Genomic DNA, 27,663 nt, shown 5'->3' with positions numbered 1-27,663 from the left:
CCTAATCTTATCCCATGAACACTTTTATTATTCATTTTAAAGGTCTAGATTTAAAATTAGTATTTTTATCAACTTTTTTAAAACGTTTTAAGTTAAAATATATATTATTTATTAAAAGTATTTACAAATGACTTATCGATCACATCTTTGCTTCTTCTTCTTCTTCTTTTTTTGGCCAACACAACGACATCTTTTCCAAACTAATTACCGTTCCCTGCCTAAATGACAATCATTTTATTTACGTCAAAGCAAAATATAAAGATTAAAAAGCAGAAAAGTTGTTATTATTTTTACCGTCACAGTAAGATAAGCATTATATATACTAAAAAAGTCTATAAACTTTAAAAAGCAGTGGTCGAATTATATTTTGCGTTGCGCTTCGTTTTTTATTTATAAGCTCAAATTTCAGAAGTTTTCTTTTATAAAAGCACAAGTACTTTAATTACTAACATTTATAGAGGAAAGGAGAGAAAGCTCTGGGATAATACAAATACAAAGAAAGAGTGGAGAAGAATGGAATGAATTTTATTCAATTACTAGTTTAGTTCCAAAATTTTGAATCATAACAATTCAATTCTTAATGTTTATTGAGCTGACAAACTATATAAATTAAGTTATTCTGAATTTAGAAATTATAAAAATTAAGTTGTTTTAAGTAAATATTCATGAACTAATTCGAAAATTGAAAAAAACTTAGGAGGAAATGTTACATTTTTAATTAAAAAACAAAATGTGAGACTGGATGGACATCCCTAATTATTAAATAATAATTCATACATTCATTTAAAGACTGTGTATCCTTTTTTTTCCTGCAAAAAAAAGTCTGTACATCCTTGAGAACATGTATAAAAGTCTGATAGCCTTTTTAACCCAAAAAAAACATAGGTACTTCTTTTATTAAAAAATATAAGACATTTTCAATTAAATTTCATCTTCAATTAATTAGATAATTAATTTCAAACTATCACTTTTTTTATATTTACCCTTATTCAGTAATGTTTCATTTAAAATAAAATATAAAATAATTTATTCATTAAGGGTGTTTTTTTAAAAAATTAATTATATTTTAAAATATAAAAAATATTTTTTATTGTTTAATTTTTTAAAAAATATATTATATTTTTGAACAAATACTAACAAGGTTGTTTTGGGTTATATCATGTTGGGCCAAGTGTTGGGTTTCTTTATATAAAATGTCCAGTTTCAACAGTCTAAGCATCAAGCCCACATACCTCATCATTGGCCACATGATGATCTCCTGCACATCTTATATTTTTCCTCTGTTTATTTTATTTATGAAACTGCCACTACTTGACCGGTGGACGTAAATCTGTAGACGTGAATGACATAATTAGTACTAGTGCTATTCAATTTCATATACCTAAGATCAAGTTATCCAATTCAGTCTTACATGTATATTTTTTTTAACAAGCAGTTATCTTCAACTTATAGTGACATCTCATTATTTAATTTAAAATTTTTAAAATATTTATAATTAGTGACAAAATTCGAGCCTTTTGCTTTATTTTTTTCGGAGGAATGCAAATGATAATTGATTCCTTATGAGTTTCTTTAATGCTCGCCAGCCACGGTCTACCTCACACTATCATGCTTGTTTGGTCTATTTTATAAAATTAATCTGCATACCCCTAAGCATGAGAGATGAGACGAAAGCTTCACCAGGTCACTTCTCTTTATAAGTTAATTCATATTTGCCTTCTTAAAAATAAAAGCTTAACCAGGTCCAATCAAATACCCAGTATACTTAATTTATTTAAGTTGTTGGGATGTGTTAATTTTGAAGTTATCTAATTATTAAAAGAGGGTAGAATTAGATTGCAAAATTACTTTTATCCTTATTATTGAAGATTATGTTAATGTATTGGCCAAAAAAAATTATTTAAATGTGATGTGAGATTTTTTTAATATTTTTATCAATATAAGTCTGTTCAAATAACATTTTATAGAAAGTAAACAAAGAAATAAAGTAATGAAAAAGGAAAAAAAAAAAAGAACACACTCAATTTATCCTGGTTCGGACCAATATGCATGTCCTATATCCAGTCCCCAAGCACAAAGCAAGGGATTTTTTTTATTATAATGGGAAATCACCAAAAGATACAAAAGCAACTCCAAAAATAACCTTAACTTTCCTACTGTTAACTTATCTATTCATATGATAACCCATAACTATTAAAACGTACTAACATCTTCCAAGTATTCATGTGTGTCGTTCTGTTCTATTCTCTCTGGTTGGCTTGTCTCTTAAAAGATCTTCAATGAATAGCTTCAGCTTCTTCAACCCATGACTATATATTGGACAACTTAACTTCCTTCCTTTGAATATGCAAAATATGTTCATCAATGACAAATATGTCTCCAATGGTTTCCAATAACATAGAATCCAAGAACCATATACTGTGCTAATATCTCAATTTAATCAATTCAATAAAAAGCGTACTTCAAAGCCAATAGTTAAATTTTTCGTATAAATATTTGACTATATATTTGTAACAAACAAGAAAGTATTTGACAAATTTCATTTGAAAATTTATAAGGTTATGCTAGAGTTTTTTTTTGGAAGAATTATGATTACCTCAATTCTACCTTACGAATATAGTAAACACAACACGTAGTTAGAAGTCCATGGAATCAAAATTAGAACAGGAAACATAATTACAAGATAAATATATTGCAAGTTCCATATATAGTATACGCACATTTAACTTACCAAGTGCATTAGGTTTTTTGTTGTGCTTGCCATTTGAAGCCAACTCAGATGATAAGAGTCGGATGGGGTGTGAATAAAGAACTAAGATCCGAAATAAAAAAGAAAAAATCATTCCAACATGAAGCCACCTTTTGTCTCCAATTTGTGTTTCCAAGCATCAAACAAAGCTTAACCAATTCCATTAAATGCTAGCAAAAGTACATTACCTTCAAACCAAAGCATAAATTCCAATAAACCATTATTACTTGGATCACAAATTATTAACTATCAACGATGATCCAATGCCAAATCAAATTAAGAAGCAATATGACCTGCAACAAACACACAGTAGCACGTTAAACATTTTGAAAGTACAATTATTCGATTGTGTCTTTATTTTAGTTTATTTATAAGTTAGTCAAAACTCAAATGGCTAAAACATAGTTTCTTAAAAACAGAACTATTAATTCAAATTTCCCTCCGTCAATTCGTGTTGTGTTATTTAATAGTCATAAAGGTTATCACAAACAAAATTAAAGCTAAAATAAAAAAAAAATAGAGAGAGAGACAGAGAGAATAAAATGTTACCATCTACAGAGTATTTGCTAATGGCTAGCAAGGTATCTTGCCACATAAATGATCCCCATGACATGGATTCTACTTGCTGCATCATTCACAAGCCTATAGTAGGTCTGTCTCCAAGATTGATTAAAGAGCAATGGTCCCATGAAGGTCCAAAATCCAACAGCAAATCCAATTCCCATGCTTAAGTAAAATTGTTGAGAGAAAATTGAATCATCATCATCTTCAGAATGATCAAATATTTGAGGTGAAGGCACCTTATCTTCCAGGCACTTTTTGTCAAGTGGCATTCCACAAAGATCAAGATTTTCTCCATAACATGACGCGTTAAAGCCTTGCAACTGTGTTCCTATAGGGATTTTTCCAGAGAGATTATTATTTGACAAGTCCAAGACACCGAGACGATCAATATGAGCAAGGCTTGGAGGAATTGTGCCTGATAATTTATTTCTTGACAAATCTAGGAATTCTAGAGATTCAAGATTCCCAATCTCAATAGGGATTTTTCCACTCAATTTGTTTCTTGATAAATTCAATGAAACTAATCCCAATAAAGACACAACTTCTTTTGGTATTTCACCAATGAAAGAATTGCTAGATAGATCAAGGCTTTTCAGAAGGAGATCTGGCCTCTTAAATGACCTATCTTCACCCTTCCACATCAATGTAATGTAGAATTCAAAATAATAGAGGGAATATCCCCTGAATGTGTTATTGATCCTATACATATGGTAACTTGCTTCGGTTGAGTTGATGTGCTCTTGTGCTGCCATAATAGTAAAATTATGAAGACAAGATGGAATTTTATTGGACAAGTTATTATAAGATAAATCCAAGAGTCGAATGTGTTCCAAGTGACAAAGACTCAATGGCAAAGCACCATATAAGTTATTCATTCGTAAGCTTAAAATTTGCAATCCTCCTAGGCTTTCCCCTATCCATGAAGGTATTGGCCCGAATAGCTTATTCTTTGACACATCCAACAATAATAAATTGGTGGAGTTCATCAAAGAGGAAGGAAGTTCTCCAATCAAGATATTATTTTTCAAAATCAAAGCCTCCATATTCACTAGGTGACCTATGGAGGTTGGAATCTCTCCTGACAAATTATTATTGCTCAAATCAACAAACTTTAATGAGTTTAAGTGGTGCCAACAATTTGGTAGATGACCCTTTAATTGATTGTTAGATAAGTCCAAAACACTTAAGCCTTCACTATCAGTTTGGCCACATAATAGTGGAACCAAATTTGAGAATTTATTTTTGGAAAGTTCAAGTTTTGATGCTTGTATAAAAAATGATGGAACTGCACCTTCAAAGTTGTTTGAAGTCAAAATTATCATTGACCTATAATAAAACTTAAGCGGTAAATTTGGAATTTCACCAAAAAAATTGTTGTATGAGATGTTCAGGTGATCTACATTGTCCAATTTTGGCCAAAACCATTCTGGTATAAATCCCAAAAGACCACCATTAGAAATATCCAATCTAAGTAATTGATATTGATTTTGAAGCCAATCTGGAAAATCAGGACCTACCACACAAGAAGCCATGTCCAAGCTTCTTAATTGAAATGGAGGCGCCCAGCTACTGCTAATTTCCAGGGTCAATGAATTTCTAGACAATGACAAAGACATCAAATTGGAGAGATTTTTAAAATGAGATTCAACTATTTTTCCCTTCAGGTTGTTATCAGACAAATCCAAATATTGCAAGGAGGAGAAAACCGAAAGATTGGGTGACATGCTTGTTAATTGATTTCTTGATAACAACAATTGTTGTAATGAGTGTCCATTGCACCATGAAGCATTAGAAGTGAAATTTGAAAAACCCCCACTCAAGTTATTGTAGGAAAGTTCTAGGTACTCTAATGTACATATATTCCCTAATGATGTTGGGATTTCACCTCGGAGCTTATTATTGCTGAGATCAAGAACTTCAAGAGAGCTTATTATGTTTCCAAAACTATTTGGAATGGAACCTCTAAGCAAGTTATCATCAAGGTACAATACATGAAGATTGAAGGTGAAGTTGGAAAGCCAATAGAATATGGTTGATGATGTCAAATGATTGAAAGATAGATCAAGATGGAGAAGAAAAGTAAGATTGGGATTAATGAAAGATGTAAAAGCAAAATCATTTGATGAAAGGCTACAATTGGTTAAAGAAAGATCTTGAAGGTTAGGGCCAAAATTCAAAATCCTTAATGACATCAGATTATTATAAGAGAGATCAAGAACAAGGAGGGAAGGAAAATGAAAATGAAAAAATAAAAAGTGAATATCATTAGCTGAAAGACTACAGTTACTTAGATGAAGCTCTTGAAGGCTAGAGCTAAAATTGATTGGCAACTGAGATGATAATGAGTACAAGTTATTAGATGAGAGATCAAGAGAAAGGAGGGAAGAAAAATGAAATTGAGAAAATAGAAAGTTAAAAGCATTAGATGAAAGATTACAGTCATATAGATAAAGCTTTTGAAGGCTAGAGCTGAGATTGAAGTGCCAATGAAATAATGATGAGTTCAAGTTATTATAAGAGAGATCAAGAAAAAGGAGGGAAGGAAAGTGAAAATGAGAAAATAAAAAGTCAATATCATTAAATGAAAGATTGCACTTGTACAGATAAAGATCTTGAAGAGTGATGGTGGTGACATTGAATGGCCATTGAGATATTGAGTTCAAGTTGTTTGAAGAAAGATCAAGAAAAAGGAGGGAAGGAAAGTGAAAATGAGAAAATAAAAAATTAATATCATTAAATGAAAGATTACAGTTATATAGATAAAGATCTTGAACGGTGATGGTGGTGAAATCGAATGGCCATTGAGATATTGAGTTCAAGTTGTTTGAAGAGAGATCAAGAACAAGGAGAGAAGGAAAATGAAAATGAGAAAATAGAAAGTGAATATCATTGGGTGAAAGATTGCAATCACTTACATAAAGCTCTTGAAGACTGGAGCTGAAATTAAAGGGCCAATGAGATAATGATGAGTTCATGTTATGGGCATAAGAAATGCCACATCCTCTCAATTTCAATTTTCTTAGTTTTAGGAGTTTATCAATATTCTGCATCCAAAGATGAAGATAGTGAACATCACATACGTAACTGAACTCAAGATTTGTCAATGAAGAAAGCTTTAATAACCACTCTGTATTCAGATTATTCCCATCGGCTATTGCGGTGAGATCATCATAGGAACTGCCAAGCTTCAGAGTGTGCAACTTGGTGAGATTCCCAAGCTGAGAAGGAATTGCTCCAACAAGATAGTTTTGTTCAAGATTGAGATACTGCAACTTTGAAAGGTTTCCAATTTGCCAAGGGATAGCTCTATCCAAATTATTGTAGCTTAGATCAAGAGACAGTAAATGTGAAAGCTTTCCCAATTGATAGGGAATACTCCCAACAAAAGAAGAATAAGAGAGGTTGAGATACTTTAAGTTGGTGAATGACTCTATGGACTCAAGGATGTCACTTAGATAAAAATCATTGTAACTGAGATCCAAATGTTGAAGATCATGTAACTCAATCAATGAAGTAATATTGATTTTACCTTTCAAATAAACTGACGATGAATAAAAGCTACCATGAAGATCAAGGATTTGAACATGACCAGTTTCCTTGCTGCAATAAACTCCTTTCCAGTTGCAACAATCTTCATCTTCTTGGTTGGTCCATGTGGATAACAAACCAGAGTCACTGTGGATGCCCTGTTTGAAGAGGAGTAAAGCTTTCCTCTCCTTCTCTCTGCAGTGGTTCAGTACTCCTCTCCCAGTAGTAGCCAAACTGATTATTGATTGCAACAAAAACAGCAACATGATCAATAATGCACAGAGAAATTTCAACAAAGAGCCCATCACAAAGGTGGAATATCTTCGAGACAGGTTCAGACGAAGGAAAACAAGAAGAGAGAATTATAAGATAATTTTCTGGTAATTGTGATTTCTTTTTGGTTATTTTCTTCGGCTGATGAGATGTGAGGCATGAGAATTGGAGGGTTGGATTATATAGAGTTCATTGTGGGCCTCTGCTCGATGGATGACCTGTTAACTTTTGGAATTGGAGTACTTTATCATCCAAAGTACCAACATATCCTCCGGATGCGGTTCAGTGGGACGTCACATGATATTCCAACAGGACCACTGACCACACGATTTTTTTTTTTTTAAATAAAAGGGGAAAGACCACCGACCATACGTGATTGAGATTGAGATCTCACACAACATATTTTTTATTTTTATTAATTTGTGTGTATATATATTATCTCTATTATAATGCAAATCTAAATACCATACCAAAATCAAAAAAAAATTAGTTAAATTATTAACTTTATCTAAAAATAGAATAAATATTTAGTTTCACTCTTATTTAAACAAAAATTTTATATTTATATTATATTCTTTCTCATCATTGATGAGTTTAAATATGGATAGTATTAAAAAATATAATTAATATCACATCAAATATCTTCTCAAATTATAAGATAATTTTAAATATATTTTATTTTTTTAGTAAAAGGGAAAAGACCACCGACCACACATCTTTGGGATTGGGATCTCATACAACATATTTTTTTATATATTTATTATTTTTATCAATTTGTGCGTGTCTGTGTGTATTATCTCTATTATAATGCAAATCTAAATACCTTACTAAAAGCAAAGAGGAATTGGTTAAATCATTAACTTTATCTAAAAATAGAATAAATATTCAATTTCACTGTTATTTAAAAGAAAATTTTTAAATTTATATTATATTCTTTCTCATCATTAATGAGTTTAAATATGGATGATATTAAAAAAATTTAATTAATACTACATCAAATGTCTTCCCAAATTATAAGACAATCTTAAAGGTATTTTATTGTCCCATAATATAAAACAATTTGACAAAAATAAAATTTTATTAATGATATTGTTCGGTCTACTCTCAACTCTCCTAAATCAGACTCAGAACATCATCTAGAAGCCACTTTCTCACCAATATCCTATATTTTGGACTAAAACAAGAATATAAATGTCAGTAAAAACATAGTATAATTTATGAAGTGCTTTATATTTTGAACTAAGGAGTGCTTCTAGAAAACAACTTATATTATAGTCTAAAGGGATAAGTCATTTTTTCCAGCTAATATTAGTTTAAAATATAAACAACTTAATATTCATAAAGATATTTTTTGTCATTTTACCCACTGTACTTGTTAACTTGTATTTCTGTTTTTACCATAAATTTATAACATTCTTTTCACTCATAATAGAGGTGTTGGCAATTGATTTTAACATATATAAAAATATTTAAATATTTTTAAGAAAATCATAATTTAAATTTTATTATTGATTTTAGCATGTAAGATGGGTGTTTGAATTTTTTTTCATAAAATCATGATTTTTCCTAATTTTCCATTCTGCTTATCAAGTATACTTAACATCAATTATATCACCTATCCTGATCAATTATATTCAAAATCAATTATATTAATCAAATTTGTCTATAATTATTCTTATACAATATATATTCAAACGCATCCTAGTGTTACACACACCAATCTGGAACTGAAAAGAAAAATATATTAATTAGTAGTCTACGATCAATTTTATTTTGGATTAAATAATACTTGGGGGACAAACATGGATCGAAGTTAACAATATTGAGAAATTTAGTGTTGTCAAATAATATGCTCTTGTAAGATAATTTTTATTTCGTTTAGACATTATTTTCTAAACCGTACTTCATATAATATATAAATGTTTTCCAGAGGATGAATTTTTTTACATTGACCTAAAAATTAGAAGATCAAACTAACTTCACATTATGGTATTATAAAAATATATCAATTTTTAACTGTTGCACAATTTTTTTTTGTTTGTAAAAAACCATGTAACATGGCCCTTTCATCAGTTAAAGAAAATATAAAACTTCACCCGGCGAGGAAAAAAAAAAAATTTAACGACTTGTTAAAGAAAGGTTAACTAGTTATATCTAAATATCAATATTATTGAACAGCAAGAAGATTTTCTTACAAAGCCAACTATATTCTGAAACAAATGTGACGAATCAGTTCTTTTGTAGGCAATTTATATTTGTTAGAACATCCAAGTATGCTATATATTACATGTGAATATCCATAATTAAGTTAATTTATCTAGGACTTTATTGTCCGTATTCTAAGTATTGTAAATTAATATGTAGGAGTTAAAATTACTCTAGATCTACATATTAAAATAGGTGCATATAATTTTGCAAATTATGTTTTTGGTCTTCATGAAAATTATGAATTGGCCTAGTCTCCCTGCATAAAAAATTAAAGAAAAATATATTAATTGGCCCATGATTAACAATAGACCAAAATTCATACTCCTTTTGTTCAAAAATATAAGACATTTTTTGAGGAGTTTGATGTTAAAAAATGTAAGGTATTTTTAGTCTTTCAAGATGTAATCATTGCCTTTTTTTCAAAAGTACCCCTATTGATAGTGACTTTATATTTATCATAGGGTGTTTAATAGGGGTAAATATAAAAAGATAAGGTTAGTTTGAAAGTAAGTAACTACTTTATTAGAAGGTGAGATTCAGTTAAAAATACCTTACATTTTTGAACGAAGGGAGTAACTAACTATCATTTTCACCCAAGTAAAATATATTAATTAACCTATGATTGCAACACATTAAACTAAATATTTTAAATTAATTTTGAAATGTCAAATTATTTTAAATAAAATTATTATAATAAGTGCTTATTATTTTTCAAATTATGAGATGGCCTATCCTCAATGTATGCAAAGAAAAACATGCTTCTAATCTAATCATCGATACCGAAAACTAAATATTGAAAATTAATGTTTGAAATATCAAATTGTGTGTGTGTGTGTTAATTTCTAGCCCAATGATCAGACAAGCAATATATCAAATTTCATGGCTAATTATTTTTTTGATCCAAGTTTTCAATACAATTTTGCATGCGGGGACCATTCAACTGCTTGAATATTCAAATGGAAAAATTATTATTAAGTTTAAAATTGTAGAGAAAACCAATTAAGAAAAAACTTGATGGAGACATTATTTGAAATGTCAAATTAACCAACGAGCACATAGCTTAAAGAGTTGTTTTAGCTTAATTGATCTTGAATTTGAGTTTTGGATTTGTAATTGTGTTAAACACCGTTATTAGAATTGGACAGGACTGACTAGTTTGACCGGTTGAACTGGTCATAGATCTAGTCTGGTTACAACTAAAAATTGCTCATTCTATGAACTGGCTATGAATTAGTTGAACCGACTGTGAACCTGCCAAAATCGATAAAACCAACGAGAAATCATTTGAACAAGACATATTAGTTTTTATTTTTATTTTTAATTCATATTTCTAAAATATAATTTATATATATTTATACCTAAAAAGCATTATGAAATGAAAAAAAATGCAAGAAATATGTATGAATTATGTGTATAAGTATATATTTTAAAGTTATAAATTATAAATTTGAAAATAATTATATATATTTTGGATGAAAATAATGTAATATTGATGGATATTATCTTTTTATTGTATATTATTTTGTTTGAAATTTAAATATTCGTTTTTCTTAATATATATGATTATTTCTTTTTACTTTAAACATATAATATTTAAAATATATCAATTTATTTATGATTGGTTAGACCATAGTTTAGACCATGATCTAACTATTGAACTATAAACCAGTATCTCAAATAGTTCAATGGCTGGTCCGATGTTCATAACATTGATTTTAAATATTTATTGGGAGAGTTTTACCTCCAATATGTCCTACCTGGTTCAGCCCAAAAATAATGAATAATTGTATCTGAGAAAAAGAAATGTCAAATTATATTAAATAAACATATTAAACTAGGCTCATATTATTTTGCAAATATGTGGTTGCCTAGCCTCTATCATAGCAAGGAAAAATATATTAATTTTCCTATAATAAAAAATACACCAAACTTCAATATTAATTATTATTTTCATTCAAGTTTCAAACACAATTTTGGGAGCCACGACCTCAAAGACTTGAATATTTGATTGAAAAAAATTTAAAAAGCGTCTTGTCAATTTTAAAATTGTATATAAAAATAATTAATAAAATTACTTGATTGAGAAATTATTTTAAATAAACATTTTAAAGGAGGTGCATAGTATTTTGCAGGTCCATTATTACCAATTCTCCAATAAAATTTCTTTTTTTGATACACATTCTTCAATTAAATTTCAACGCTTGGTCCTTTTTGCTCACTTTATCATTTCCTTAAATATCGGAGAATATGATTATATTTATGATAAAATACAAGCATCAAGATTAATTTAAGAATTGGTTGCAACAAATATAAGCAAATGGACGTAATTATTTATTTTTATTTGACAAATCATGAGTTGACCTAACCTCCAAAAATAACAAAGAAGATATATACTTATTTTATGATGAATAATATGCCAAACTTAACTTCTAAATTCAAATTCACTCAAGTTTCCAACCCAATTTTATGAGCAAGAACCCATTTAAAGGCCTTGAATATTATTGGAAGAAATTTAAAAATGTATAATCAAGTTTAAAATTGTAGAGAAAAACAATAATTAATAAAAAATGTGATTGTGAAATTAGTCAAATTATTTAAAATAAACTTCTTAAAATAAGTTAATGCTATTTTTCAAATTATTAGTTGGCCTAGTCTCTATAATAGCAAGGAAAAATATATTAATTAATTAAGACTTTGATTAACATTATACCAAACTTCATGACTAACTATCATATTCATCCAAATTTCCACCACAAGTTTTGGGGCGAAGACCCATTCAAAGACTTGAATATTTGATTTTCCAAAAAAAAAAAAATCATCAAGTTTAAAACTGCAGATAACTAAAAATAATTAATAAAATGATTTGATTGAAAGATTATTTTAAATGACCATATGTAAGGTATGATGCTTATTATTTTGCAGAGAAGACTTAGGTCCATTTACTTATATCCATTACAATTAATTTTCTAATCAAATTTTAACACTCTGTTCTTATAAGTGGACTATAATTATATTTATCACAAAAGTAAGTAAATGGATCTAAGTTTTTTTTTTTTTCAAATTATAATTTATAAGTTTGTTAAACTCTTTACATTAAGTATGCTTGAGATAGCCTACTTCACCAAAACAACTTAAGCCTTTTGGTCAGATTTACCTTATATTTTATATATTCTTAATCTGCCTTCAAATATGGGACTTTGATTTATTTTATATCTAATATTCCTTTACTACTTTCTCTTTTTTTTGTCTAATTATTTTTCATTTTCTTCATCTCGTCAGGGACTTGTACCTCTTTTAGTTTCAAAGGCCTTATATCTATCATTACTATTACTATTACTATTATTATTATTATTATTATTATTATTCCTTATTTTTTCTTGTTTTGGTCATTGACTAAATGGCTTATGGTACCATATTAAACTCTTTATATTAAGTATACTTGAGAGTGGTTTGCTTTACTAAAATAGTTTAAGCTTTTTGGTTAAATACACCTTAAACTTTATATATTCTTAATTTATCAGCTATCTTGTAGATGTGGGATTTTGATTTCTTTTATCTCTAATAAAGTTTGCCTAGCCTCTAAGAACAGCAAAGAAAAAATATAATTAGTTTATGATTTAATAATAATACACCAAACTTTATGACTATCATTTTCACCGAAGTTTCTAAGCAATATAGTAAGGCCCCATTTAAAATAGGCTTGACTAATTGATTGGAAGATGACAAAAAATGTGCTATTAAGTTTAAAATTGCATAGAAAAATTAATTTTAAAAAAAAAACTTGACTGAAAAGTTGTTTGAAATGTGCCATCTTTTTCAGTCTCCCCACAATATTTGTCTAGTACATTTAGGAAGTTGCACTGAAAAAATTGCATGGAATTTCAATCCTAATGCTTGTGAAGGTGGCCCCGCGAACCCCGTGAACAACTGAGGGAAGACACTTTCCGTTTTTTTTTTTTTAATTTCTCAGGCATATTTTAGTCAAACATGTATTTTGATTTTAAATTGTATTGAAATCCTTGATACCATTGTTATTAAACTCTTAAGTTAACTTTATAAATTTATTATTTTTATATTTTTAATTTATAAAATTATGCTAACTCGCTCATGAACTTCAATTAAGATAAATTCAATTAAACTCACGAGTAGATTCTTCAAGTTTATCATTTTTAAGTTTATAGTTTATAAAATCATATCAATTTGCTCATAAATTCATTGAGCAAGATAAGTATATACTATGTAGACCTAAATTCATAGAAGCAGTGAGATTTGGTTTAATGAAAAATAAAACTAAAAAAATAAAAAATTAATATTAATAAAAAAGAAAACAAAAATTACCAAAAATAAGTTGTCATATTTTGAAAATTCTATATTAAGTATAATAATTTATAAATGTAGATAGATTTAATATTAATAATTTGTCTTTAAAACATATTTAAATTAAATTACAGTTATATTTTATATTTTAATTATTTAATCATATACTTTTAAAGGTTATTTATTAATAGAGATAAACTTTTATGAATTTATAATTTGAGTCTATGTTTTGAGTTTACATCCATATCACAAGTTTATTTAAATTTGTGAGCTTAACAACCTTACTTGAGACTCAAATAAATTTTTACTAATTCAAGAGACTTTATTAAAATAAAATCTCTTACAATAGACCAAAGTACATTCTCCCAAAAGGTAATCACCTAAAGATCACTTCCTCCATTATTCTTGGAAATATACTATCACACACTCTCCCTAGATTTTTCTCATAAGATACCTAAAATAAACTCTTACATAGAAGAGACACATATTTAGAATATAAACTCACAAAAGATGCTCGTAACTGAGAAGCTTAATTTCCACGATGTAGTTTAAACATCAAAAGATACAAAATATCTTCAAATTGTTTATTTTTAGTTTGGCACTCTATTGTCATTATTATTCAAAGTATAATTCCAATGAGAAGTTGGTTCATTGAAGTGGAAGGATAGGTAAATCGAGAGCAATCTATGATCACAACACATTAAACTAAATATTTTAAATTGATTTTGAAATGTCAAATTATTTTAAATAAACAGATTATAATAGGTGCTTATTATTTTTCAAATTATGAGATGGCCTATCCTCCATGTATGTCAAATAAAAACATGCCTCTACTTTAATGAACGAAACACCAAACTAAGTATTGAAAATTAATATTTCAAATTTCAAATTATATATATATATATATATTAATTTCTAGCCCAATGATCGACAGGCAATACGCCAAATTTCATAGCTAATTTTTTTTTTCCACCCAAGTTTTCAATATAATTTTGTATGCAAGGATCTATTCAACAACTTAAATATTTAAATGGAAAAATTATTATTAATTTTAGAGTTGTATAGAAAATCAATTGAGAAAAAAACTTGATTGAAACATTATTTGAAATGTCAAATCATATTAAAATAGGTTCATATTATTTTGCAAATTATGTGTTGGCCTAGCCTCTATCATAGCAAGAAAAAATATATTAATTTGCCTATAGTAAAAAAAAAACACCATACTTCACGATTGATTATCATTTTCATTCAAGTTTCTAGCACAATTTTGGGAGCAAGGACCCTGTCAAAGACTTGAATATTCATTGAAAACTTTTTTAAAAAAACATCTTGTCAAGTAAAAAAATTGTATATAAAAATAATTTATAAAAGGACTTGATTGAGAAATTATTTTAAAAAAACATTTTAAATAAGGTGCATATTATCCTGAAGGTCATCCATTATAACCAATTCTCCAATTAAATTTCAACAGTTGGTCCTTTTTTTCTCACTTCATTATTTCCTTAAATGTAGGAGACTAAAATTATATTTAATGATAAAATACAAGGATTAAGATTTAATTGATGGATTGGTTGTAATAAATATAAGCAAATGGACGTAATTTTTTATTTTTATTTGGCCTTACCTACAAATATAACAAAGAAAATTTATAATTATTTTACAATCAATAATATACCAAACTTCACTTCTAAATTTCATATTCACCGAACTTTCCAACCTAATTTTATGACCGAGGACCCATTCAAAGAATCTGAATATAATTGGAAGATTTTTAAAAATCTGTAATCAAGTTTAAAATTGTAGAGAAAAACAATTAAGAAAAAAAGGTGATCGAGAAATTAGTCATATTATTTTAAATAAACATATTAAAATAAGTTCATGCTATTTTGCAAATTATTAGTTGGCCCAGTCTCTATAATAACAAGGAAAAATATATTAATTAATTAGACTTTAATTAACAAAATACCAAACTGTATGACTAACTATTATCTTTATCCAAGTTTCCAACACAATTTTGGTACTGAAGACCTATTCAAAGACTTGAATATTTGATTGGAAATTTCCAAAAAAAAAAATCTTATCAAGTTTAAAATTGTAGGTAAATTAAAAATAATTAATAAAATGATGTGATTGAGATATTATTTTAAATAAGCATATTAAAGGTATGGTGCTTATTATTTTGCAGAGAAGACTTAAGTCCATTTACTCACTACTACAAATGTTCTAATCTAATCTTAACACTTCGTCCTTTTTTTTCTCACTTCAATCGTTTACTTAATTTTAGTGGACTAAAATTGTAGTTATGAAAAAAAATAAACAAACGGACCTAAGTTTTATTCTATTTTTGCAAACTATAATTTATAAGTTTGCCCAGCCTCTAAGAATAGCAAATAAAAAATATAATTAGTTTTTTATCAATAATAATATACCAAAATTTACGACTAACTATTGTTTTCATTCAAGTTTTCGATGCAATATAGTAAGGCCCCATTTAAAGATAAATTTGACTAGTTGATTGAAAGATGCTAAAAAATGTGCTATCAAGTTTAAAATTGTATAGACAAATTAATTTTTTTTTTTAAAAAAACTTGATTGAAAAGTTGTTTGAAATGTGCTATCGTTTTCAGTCTCCCCACTATATTTGGCTTGTACATTTAGGAAGTTGCTCTGAAAAAACTGCATGGAATTTCAATCCCAATACTTGTGAAGGTGGGGCCGTGAACAATGGAGGCAAGACATTTTCAGTTTTTTTATTGCTTAGGCAAATTTTCGTCAAACATGTATTTTGATTTTTAATTTTATTGAAGCCTTTGAGACTCTAATAAATTTTTACTAATTCAAGGGACTTTATTAAAATAAAGTCTCTCACAATAGACTAAAGTACATTCTCCCAAAAGGTAATCACCAAAAGATCACTTCCTCCATTAATCTTGGAAATAAATTATCACAAGTTTACTTATATCCCCCCTCTCTCTAGATTTTTCTCATAAGATACCTAATAAGTAAACTCTTGCATATAGAAGAGGAAAATACTCATAACATAGACTCACAAAATTAACGGTGGTTGTAACTAAGAAGCTTAATTTCCACATTGTAGTTTAAACATCAAAAGGCACAAAATATCTTCAAATATTTTATGTTTAGTTTGGTACTCTATCGTCATTATTATTCAAAGCATGATTCCAGTAAGAAGTTGCTTTATTGAAGTGGAAGGATAGGTAAATGGAGAAAAAACAACTCCATCTAATGATATTCCATTCCTTTGGTTTTTGGTATTACTAAAAATGATCATAAAAGTTATTTACCTAAAAAATTTATCATGAAAGAAATTTCTTGAGTATTAATAAAAAATTACAATAAACTGTATATAACCAACACAGTATATATAATTAACATTAATTTATCAATGATGTTTTTGTTGTTTTCCTTTGTTTAGTCACAATATACAATCCCTTAGACAAAAACGAACTTTAAAATTACAGAAGTAGTGATGGGTTCAAGCCCATTATAAAAATTGAGGGAAAAAACAAAGAAAATATGGGCATGTGATTGTGTTCCCATTTTTTTTATTTTTAAATGCTATTTTGTAATATAGTTTTTTTAATTATTTTTCAGAACAACATAAAAATAAAATCTGTTTGATCTTATGTTAATCTTGAAAATAATTTAAAATTAAAAAATTGACAAATAATAATAGTCACTAGTGATTCACAATAATGGCTTATGGTAGTGATTTGTTTATAACTACATTAGTTTCTAATAATGTGGCAAAAAAAGAAAATATATATAAGATTTTTCTATTTTTTATTTTTAAAAATAAAAAATAAATATTTAAAAATATTTAAATTTAAAACACTTGTCCAAACAAAGTTTTTTTTATATTTATATTTTTAAAAATATAAACAAAAATCAAACAGACCTTACGATCCTCTATCTCCCCCTCCCTCACACCAAGAAATTTCAGTGGAAGTTTTATGAGCATTCATTTTCTAATATTAGAAATGGAAGATAAGTGTCCTTTGATTAATGGATTTCATCATTATTAAGGTCATTTCAGCACAGTACTTTTAAATAGTGGCGGACCTGAGATTAAATACTGAGCATGGAAGCGCTTACCATTATTGTTCGTTTTAGATGTTCATAAAGGGCTAAAGGTCCTTAATAATCAAATATATTTTTACTACCTATTTCAATTTAAATGTTTTAAGTTAAAATACAGAACATCAGTGGCAAATTAATTATTTCATAATTAGTAATAATTTATAAAAGATGAGTGTCAAATTCATATATTTATATAGCTAAACAATTTTTCTATAATAATGATTTAAATGTTAGAATATCAACAGAAAAATTTTCGTATATAAAATTTAATTTTTGAATGATCGGTGTGGAATTTTTATACATAAATGTATTCATGATTTTCTTCTTCAATTTTTCATGTTAAAATTTAAGACATTAATTGAAAATTTTTAAAGATTAAATAATACTTTGACTCTTAAACAATTATACTCGTGACAATATGTTCCCTACTGTTAATTTGAAATTAATGCTATTATTTCAATACTTTAAGCCCCTCTCTCTCCTAAACAATTTAAAGAGAGAGAGAGAGAGCGGGGAGGGGGCTGAGGGAGGAATCAGTCCAAACACAAGGAGAGATAGAGAGGCTTAAAGTATTAAAGTAATGATATTAATTTCAAATTAACAGGAGGGATCAAATTTTCTCGTATATAATTGTTTAGGAGCTAAAATGCAACAAAAATGAGTTTAAAATTTAAATCATTCTTGAACTTATAATTTAAGGTGTAAATTGCCATTTAATTCAATTTCTAATATATCAGTATCCAATGTCAATATGAAATGTTTTCCTCCATGTATTAGTCAAACCATTTTTTCTTTTAAAAATTTTCATGTTAAAAGTTGAAATATCCGTTGCAAAACTTTTGCATTTCAATGTTAAAATTAGAGAGATTAAAAAAAAAATAAGTTTAACTAATTCATATAATTGTAAGAATTCGGCCATCTATCTCTCACAATCTACTACAGCTCCGCTAATAAAGTAACAATGTACAACTGATTTTTCAGCTTATAAAATGAAGCGTTTTGGAGAAGAGTAATTAATTAATTTTATTTTTTGTATCTAATTATTAGGAACTTTTTATCATTTATTTAAATTTTAAAATGTTTTAGTCTTAAACTATAATTAAATTTTAAAAGGTTAATAATGTTAGGACTTTGTTTCTTTTTTGCCTTAAAAATCTATGAACTTGAAAAATAAAAAAATTATGAAGCTTTTTGAAACTGTTTTTATTTTATTGTTTTGAGAATTGATATTTTGTAAAACATATTTTGAGAATAAAAAAATAATAAAAATAGATATTTTTTTTATTCTTCTTTATTTTTCAGAACAATAATCCCAAAACATCTGAAAGTTATTTTTATTTTCAAAATAATATTTTGTTTTTTATTCTCTAAAACACTTTTTAAAAACACGTTATCAAACAGATTTTTTTTTATTTTTATTTTTGTTCTAAAGAATGAAAAACTATTTTCAAAATAGGTTGCCAAACAGGCCCTATATTTAATATTGCACTTCATTGTTTTTTAAATTTATAGGCTCAAATTTCAGAAGTTGTTTTCATTGAAGCGCAAATAGTTTTCTTTTGATAAAAGATTGAAGAGGAGAGAGAGGAGATGCATGAAATGAATTCAAATGAATAAATATAACTTCTAGTTCATAAATTTTTATTCTAGTTTTTGAATTTTAATTCATAACAACTCAATTCTTATAACTTAATTGAGTTAAGAAATTAAACGAATTAATTAACATAGGTTAGTCTATTTGATAAGAATTTGGTTCATAACTTATATGATCATGAGATTAAATTTTACTGTCAATGTAAGAACCTTGTTGACTAGCAATGTGTAAGTTCTTTAAGCATTTTTTGAGTTTGGAGATATGTTATGCCATAATGAGTCATTGGAACCTGATTTATTTAAACTTTCTTGCATCAAAAAATGAAATGAGACAGATTAAACTATTTTAAATTGAAAAATTATAAGAACTAAGTTATTATAAATTAGTATTGAGGAATTAAATCAACAATTAAGATATCATTTTGAAATAAATATTTTATTTTTCTATTAAAAATCAAAATGTGAGACGGGACAGATTAGAGACATCCCTGAATAATAATTCAAAAAATTCATTTAAAGACAGTACATTCATCAGAATATGTATAAGACATGTTGGGCCATGTCTTGGGCTTATCGTGGGCTATGTGATATGTCCACTTTCATCATCCTAAGAACAAAGCCCACATATTCCTGAACGTCTTATATTTTATCTCCATTTATTGACAAAACTGCCACTACTTTTTTTTTTTTTTCAACAACAATTCTGTTCCTCATACTTCTTCCTCTTCAAGTATAAATTTGTAGAGTGCTACTCATATTTTATAAACCTAAGATAAAGTTATCCAATTAAGTCTTCAATGTATATATTTTAATAAGCAATGATCTTGGATTAATACTGTCAACTCATTATTCAATTAAAAATTTTAAAATATTTAAAATTAGTTATCAAATTCAAGCATTTTGACTCCCTTTTTTTTCCTAGATTACAAATAGAATAATTGAATTTTTTGATTATTTTAATGTGATGTGATATTTTTTTAATGTTTATCAATGTAAGTCTATTTTTAAATAAGATCCTATAGAAATAAAGTAAATAAAAAGTAATAAAAAAGAAAGAAAGTGCACACTCAATTTATCTTGGTTCAGACCAACATATCCTACGTCCAATCCCCAAGCACCAAGCAAGGGATTTTTTTTATTATAATGGGAAATCACGAAGGATACAAAACAACCCCAAACATAAGCTTAACTTTCCTACTTTTATTTTATCTATTCCATAACCCTTGACTATAATAAGTATTCATGTACATATTCCAAATAGCTTCAACTTCAACCCGTTATACTATATATTGGACAGCTCCCTTCCTTTGAATGTGCAAATATGTTCTTCAATGAAAAATATGCCTCCAATGCTTTACAATAACGTAGAATCGAAGAACCATTCATGCTAATATATCTGAATTTAATCAAGTCGCTAAATTTGATTTGAAAATTTATAAGGTCATGCTAGAGTTACTTTTTGAAGAATCATGATTACCTCACCTCTTCCTTAAGCATATAGTAGTAAACACAGCAAGTAGGAAGCATTGCATGGAATCATAATTAGAAACATAATTAAAGTATTAAGTGCAAAGATATATAGCTGGATGACGTGTGGGTGAAAAACTAGGATTCAAAATAATAACAAGGAAAAAAAAATCATACAAATTACGTCAAGTTATATATCTACAGTCCCCAATTTGTATTTTAAAAGCATGAAACAAAGCTTAACTAATTCCATTAGGTTCAGGCAAAAGTACATCACCTTTAAAAAAAAACATAAATTCATCAAATAAGCCATTTTTACTTTGATCACAAATTATAAGCTGTCAAAGATGATTCGATGCCAAATTGAATTAAGAAGCAATGGAACCTGCATGAAACACAAAGTACTATGTTAAGCATTTCGAAAATATAATTACTTGATTATTGTTATTATTTCAGTTAGTTTATGCATAGGTTAGTCCAAACAGAAATGGGTAAAGTATAATTTCTTTAAAACAGAACTATCAATTCAAATGTGCCTCCGTCAATTCTAATTCTTTTTCACCGTCATCATGGTTATATATAAACAAAAAGCTAAAATAAAAAAATAAAAGTAAGAGAAAATAAATTGGTACCATCTATTGAGTATATGCTAGCTAGTTGCTAGCGAGGTATCTTGCCACATAAATGATCACCATGACATGGATTTTGTTTGTTGCATTATTCACAAGCCCATAGTAGGCTTGTCTCCAAGAATAATTGAAGAGCAATGGTCCCAGGAAGGCCCAAAATCCAACAGCAAATCCAATTCCCAAGCTTAGGTAAAACTGTTGAGAGAAAAGCAAGACATCATCATCTTCAGGATGACCAAATATTTGAGGTGAAGGCACCTTATCTTCTAGGCACTTTTTGTCAAGTGGCATCCCACAAAGATCAAGATTTTTTTCATTACATGAAGCATTAAAGCCTTGCAACTGTGTTTTTGTGGGGATTTTCCAAAGAGATTATTATTTGACAAGTCTAATAAACTAAGGCGATCAATATGAGCAAGACTTGGAGGAATTGTGCTTGATAATTTATTCCTTGACAAATCTAGAAATTCTAGCAATTCTAGATTTCCAACTAATGGGAATTTTTCGACTCAATTTGTTTCTTGATAAATTTAATGAAACTAATCCCAATAAAGACACAACTTCTTTTGGTATTTCACCAGTGAAAACATTGCTAGATAGATCAATGCTTTTTAGAAAGAGATCTAGCCTTTTGAAAGACATATCTTCACCCTTCCACATCAATGTAATGTAGAATTCAAAATAATCAAAGGAATTTCCAATAAATGTGTTATTGATCCTATATGTATGGCGACTTGCTGTGGTTGAGTTGATGTGCTCCTATGCTGCCATAACAGTAAAATTATGAAGACAAGATGGAATATTATTGGACAAGTTATTATAAGATAAATCCAAGAGTCGAATATGTTCCAAGTGACAAAGTATCACTGGTAAAGCACCATATAAATTATTCATCTGCAAGCTCAAAATTTGCAATTCTCTCACACATCCAACAATAATAAATTGGTGCAGTTCATTAAAGAGGAAGGAAGTTCTCCAATCAAAAAATTATTTTTCAAAATCAAAGCCTCCATATTCACTAGGTAACCTACGGAGTGTGGAATCTCCCTTGACAGATTATTATTACTCAAATCAACAAACTTTAATGAGTTTAAGTGGCGCCAACAATTTTGTAGATGATCCTTTAATTGATTGTCAGATATATCCAAAATACTAAAGGCTTCACCATTAGTTTGGCTACATAGAAGTGGAACCAAATTCGAGAATTTATTTTTGGAAAGTTCTAGTCTTGGTGCTTGCATAAAAAAATGATGGATTTGGACCGTAAAAATTGTTTGAAGTCAAAATTATAGATGGCCTACAGTAAAACTTGAGTGGTAAATTTGGAATTTCACCAAAAAAATTGTTGCATGAGAAGTTCAGGTCATATACATTTTCCAATAGAGGCTAAAAACCACTTTGGTATAAATCCTGAAAGACCACCATTAGAAATATCCAAAGTGGTTAATTGATATTAATTTTGAAGCCAATTTGGAAAATAAAGACCTACCACACAAGAAGCCATTTCTAAATGTCGTAATTGAAATGAAGGAGCCCAACTACTGCTAATTTCTAGGGTCAATGAATTGCAGGATAATGACAAAACACACAAATTAGAGAGATCTTTGAAATGAGATTGAAATATTTTTCCTTTCAGTTGGTTATCAGACAAATACAATTCTTGCAACGAGGAGAAAACTGAAAGATTGTGTAACATGCCTGTTATTTGATTTCTTGATAACACTAACTATTGTAATGAGTATCCATTGCACCATGAAGCATTAGAAACGAAACCCAAAAGTTTCCCACTCAAGTTATTTTTGGAAAGATCTAGGCTCTTTAATGTGCATATATTCCCCAACGATGTCGGATTTCACCTTGGAGCTTATTATTGCCGTGATCAAGAAATTCAAGAGAACTCATTGTGTTTCCAAAATTATGTGGAATGGCACCTCTAAGAAAGTTATCATAGAGTTTCAATTCATGAATATATGGAAGGTGAAGTTGGAAATCCAATAGAATATGGTTGATGATCTCAGATGATTGCAAGACAGATCAAGATGGACAAGAGAAACAAGACTGTGATTGATTGAAAAATTATTTGATGAAAGGCTACAATTGGTTAAATATAGACTTTGAAGGTTCGAGCCAAAATTCAAATTCCATAATGACATCAAGTTGTTATAAGAGAGATCAAGAACAAGGAGGCTAAGAAAATTAAAATGAGAAAATAGAGGTAAAAATCACTAGATGAAACATTGCAATCACTTAAATTAATCTCTTGAGGGTTGTAGCTGAGGTTGAATGGCCATTGGGATAATGATGAGTCCAAGTTATTGGAAGAGAGATGAAGAACAAAGAGGCAAGGAAAATGAACATGAGAAAATAGAAAATGTATATCATTACCTAAAAGATTGCAATAACTTAGATCAAGCTCTTGAAGAGTGGAAGTGAAATTGAATGGCCATTGAAATAATGATGATTTCAGGTTATTATAAGAGAGATGAAGAACAAGTACGCTAGGAAAGTGAACATGAGACAATAGAAAGTATGAATCATTAGCTAAAAGATTGCAATCACTTAGATAAAGCTCTTGAAGAGTAGAGGTGAAATTGAATGGCCATTGAAATAATGATGAGTTCAAGTTCATAGGAGAGAGATGTCAAGAACAAGAAGGGAATGAAAATGGAAATGATAAAATAGAAAATGACTATCATTGGTTGAAAGATTGCAATCACTAAGATAAAGCTCTCGAGAAGGCTAGAGCTGAAATTGGAGGGCCAATGAAATAATGATGAGTTCAAGTTATGGTCATAAGAAATGCCACATCCTATCAATTTCGATTTTCTTAATTTTAGGAGTTTAGCAATCATGTGCCGCTAGAGATGAGGATCGCCAACATCACACACATAACTAATGTAAAGATTTGTCAATGAAGAAAGCTTCAATAACCACTCTATATTATGATTATTTCGGTCGGCTATTGCAAGAGTATAAGAGTCACCACCAAGTTTGAAAGTGTTCAACTTGGTGAGATTCCCAAGTTTATAAGGAATAGCTCCAACATGAAAGTTTTCTGCAAGATTGAGACGCAGTAACTTTGAAAGGTTTCCAATTTGCCAAGAGATAGCTCCATCCAATTGATTGTTACTCAGATCACTAGAGAGTAAATCTGAAAGCTTTCCCAATTGATGAGGGACACTCCTAGCAAAAGAAGAATAAAAAAGGTTGAGATACCTTAAGTTGGTGAATGACTCTATGGACTTAGGGATCTCACTTAGAAAAAAATAATTGTTACTGAGATCCAAATATTCAAGATCAGAAAACCCAGTCAATGAAGTAATACTGATTCTACCTTGCAAATAAACTAGTGGTGAATTAGAGCCATGAAGATCAAGGATTTGAAGGTGAGCTGTTTCCTTGTTGTAGAAAACTCCTTTCCGGTTGCAACAATCTTCATCTTCTTCGTTGGTCCATGTGGATAACATACCAAAGTCACTATTATAGATGCCTTGTTTGAATAGGAGCAGAGCTTTCCTCTCCTTCTCTATGCAGTGCTTCTCTCCTTTCCTATTAGTGGCCAAACAGAATCTTGAATGCAAAAAAAAACAGCAACGTGATCAATAGCGCCTGGAGAAATTTCAACAAAAAGCCCCTCACAAAGATGATGTATCTTCTCGACAGGTTCAAAAGTAAATCAACTAGAGAAAATTACACGGCACAAATTTTTTTGTTTTGTTTATTTTCTTGTGCTCATGAGATGTGATGTGAAGAACGAGAATTGCATGGCGGCATTATATAGTGTTCATTGTGTGCCTCAGCTCGAAAAGAAAAATTAATTAAAAAAATCTTGACTGAAAAGGTTTTTGAAATATAAAATTATTTCGGAAAAAGTTTTTCTTCTTCGTTGATGAGACCGCGTCACCTGCTCGATAGCCTCCCCAGATATCGGACTGATTAATGCTCTCCAACTTTACCCAAGTTACGTTCTCCAACTAAACTTCTTAGTTTGACAAATTGTCATGGGAAAACATAATTATTGTTATCTATAATTTTATCATATTTTGTTATCAGTCTCTATTCGATCTTTTTTCCGATACCATATTCTTCTAATTTTTTCCATATACATTAATCCATTTACTCATAAATATTCTTAGGAACATAACAATGTAACACAAACAATATTAAATTATTTAAGGTGTAATTATATTATTAATTCTTGTGTTGAACGTTAAAATAAAGATAATATGGCAATCTAATCAGAAGATGAAAAAAAAAGGAAGGGTGGAGGCTCAAAGAGCAGAAGCACCATGTGCAGAACGTACAGGACATTTGATGTATAAAGATAAAAAGCTTGACCCACGCTAACCGAAAATCACTTTCGGACACTGACAAACAGCATGATCAATAATATGATGCAATACTTCACTCCTCCATCAGTGGCCAAACTGTATCTTGAGTGCAACAAAAATAGCAACGTGATCAACAATGCAGCATAGAACAATTTCAACAAAAAGACCATCTCGATGATGAAATTATCTTCAAGACAGCTTAGAAGTAAAACAACTGGAGATAATTATAAGACACAATTTTCTGCTAATTGCGTTTTCTTTCTGGTTATTTTCTTCCATTCATGAGATGTGAAGCACGATAATTATATCATATTTCTATAAGAATTCTTTGGTTTTTAATTTAAAGCATTTATTACTTCTATTTAAACTTCTTAACCATGAGAAAAAAATAATGTAAATTTGAATTTTTTTTCATTTAAACGGCAATAAAATTGGAAGTTTATTATATTTAATTTTCAGGTAAAGTTAATAATTAATCACTTCTCTTTGGTTTTGATGAAGTAGTTAGAAATGCCCTATAATAAAAATTAGAAGTGTATACGTAGACTTTTGGGATGAAGAAAAGTTGCAACAATTAATGGATGAGAAGCAGAACACTTCATTTCATTGACTTCAGACTTTTAAATAAAAACACTTTCTTCTTTATTCTTGTTTTGACAGTTAATATTTAATAATTTGAGTATATAAATTATACATATGCATATGCATGACTCAGTCGTGGTAGTTTTAGGGAGGAATGAGATGATAGGTTGCCACCACTTTAGAGGCATTCATTATTTATATATTCAGGTATATCCTATCCCATTCAAAATTTAAATATTTTCTTTCAGTTAATCTTGATTTAAAATGTAAATAACTTAGAATTTGTAAAAAAAAAAAAAGATTCTTATATATGTAAATTTATGACCTTCTTTTCACTGATTATAAATTAGAACTAAGGATACACACGCACTGAGTACTAGAGGGGGTATTTCAAGTGCTAACTGGCTACTTCCAGTCCATTTTAGAAAGTCCTATATTATTATCTAATTAATATTGGATTGTTGAGAACTTGAGATAAAAGAGTTAGAACTCTGTACAAATGTTAGATATTGGCAACTAAATATCAATGTTATTGACTTATTGTAGGAAGAAAATATTAATATAAGCAACAAGAAAAAAGACGGTGTCGTCGGAGTTAACAATATTGAGAAATTTTTGTTAGATAGTTTACTCTCGTGAGATTCAATTTTGTATAGATAATTAATTTATTTTCTAAAATATATCTTCGTATACACACACACACACACACACACAACATACGTAAATGTTTCCCCAGGATCTATTTTTAACATTCAAACTAACTTGCAAATCAAAAAGAAGAGATCAAACTAACTTTACATTTATGAACTTAATAATCTATTTTGAACTTAATCGAAAAAAAATCTATTTTGAAGATTAAAATCATGATTTTATGAAAATATATCCAAACAATTTTATCACATGTCAAAATTAATTATGAATTTAAAATTATAATTTTCTTAAAAATATCAAACTCATATGTTACATGCTAAAATCAAATATGAACTCAAAGTTAAAATTAATCAATTACATTAAAAATCAACCATGTTAATCACTTTTTTTAAAAATCAAATAGATATCCAAACAGACCCTCATGTTATGTTACAAACACCTAACTAGAGTTGAAAAAAATATATATTAATTTTTAATCTACGATTTACATTATATCAAACTTCACGGCTATCTTTCACACTTAAATTTCCAAGGCAATTCTGACCCCAAAAAAAATTCCAAGGAAATTTAAAGTAACATTTAATAATATTTTTAAATAATTTACTATTTATTAAAGAAAAAATATTTTAAAAATAAATAAAATATTGAAAGGAAGAATATTAAAAAGTAT

The 27,663-nt window shown here is 28.4% G+C and overlaps 2 protein-coding genes and 1 pseudogene across 2 annotated transcripts; all 3 read right to left on the bottom strand.

Moving 5' to 3' along the window:
* Nucleotides 1-3,308: 3,308 nt before the first annotated feature.
* On the bottom strand, nucleotides 3,309-4,182 carry LOC129312756 (receptor-like protein EIX1). Its single transcript, XM_054955449.1, has one exon. It carries the CDS (start codon nucleotides 4,063-4,065, stop codon nucleotides 3,316-3,318), a length of 750 nt encoding a protein of 249 aa, XP_054811424.1. The 5' UTR covers nucleotides 4,066-4,182; the 3' UTR covers nucleotides 3,309-3,315.
* A 527-nt stretch (nucleotides 4,183-4,709) lies between these two features.
* Nucleotides 4,710-7,107, bottom strand: LOC129313872 (receptor-like protein EIX1). The gene is made up of 3 exons (XM_054957270.1): nucleotides 6,437-7,107; nucleotides 4,831-5,443; nucleotides 4,710-4,739 (listed from the first exon to the last, which is right to left on the bottom strand). The coding sequence occupies exons 1-3, from the start codon at nucleotides 7,105-7,107 to the stop codon at nucleotides 4,710-4,712; spliced, it is 1,314 nt and encodes a 437-aa protein (XP_054813245.1).
* Nucleotides 7,108-21,453: 14,346 nt separating this feature from the next.
* On the bottom strand, nucleotides 21,454-25,930 carry LOC129313871 (receptor-like protein EIX1; annotated as a pseudogene).
* Nucleotides 25,931-27,663: the final 1,733 nt, after the last annotated feature.

Source organism: Prosopis cineraria, unplaced genomic scaffold (assembly GCF_029017545.1).
Source record: "Prosopis cineraria cultivar Desert tree isolate PC_DT_omini unplaced genomic scaffold, ASM2901754v1 PC6, whole genome shotgun sequence".
NCBI lineage: Eukaryota > Viridiplantae > Streptophyta > Magnoliopsida > Fabales > Fabaceae > Prosopis > Prosopis cineraria.
This window is presented reverse-complemented; position numbering and strand designations above follow the sequence as displayed.

Excerpts from the sequence above, each read along its gene's own strand:
- LOC129313872 (XM_054957270.1), bottom strand. The coding sequence starts at position 7,107 with ATGTTGCTGTTTTTGTTGCAATCAATAATCAGTTTGGCTACTACTGGG. Across the intron at positions 5,444-6,436 it reads AATAATCTGAATACAGAGTG|CCTTTCATCAAATGATTTTG; the intron begins GTTATTAAAGCT and ends AACCAATTGTAG. Across the intron at positions 4,740-4,830 it reads TGGACATGGCTTCTTGTGTG|AATGGTTTTGGCCAAAATTG; the intron begins GTAGGTCCTGAT and ends GATTTATACCAG.
- LOC129312756 (XM_054955449.1), bottom strand. The coding sequence starts at position 4,065 with ATGGCAGCACAAGAGCACATCAACTCAACCGAAGCAAGTTACCATATG.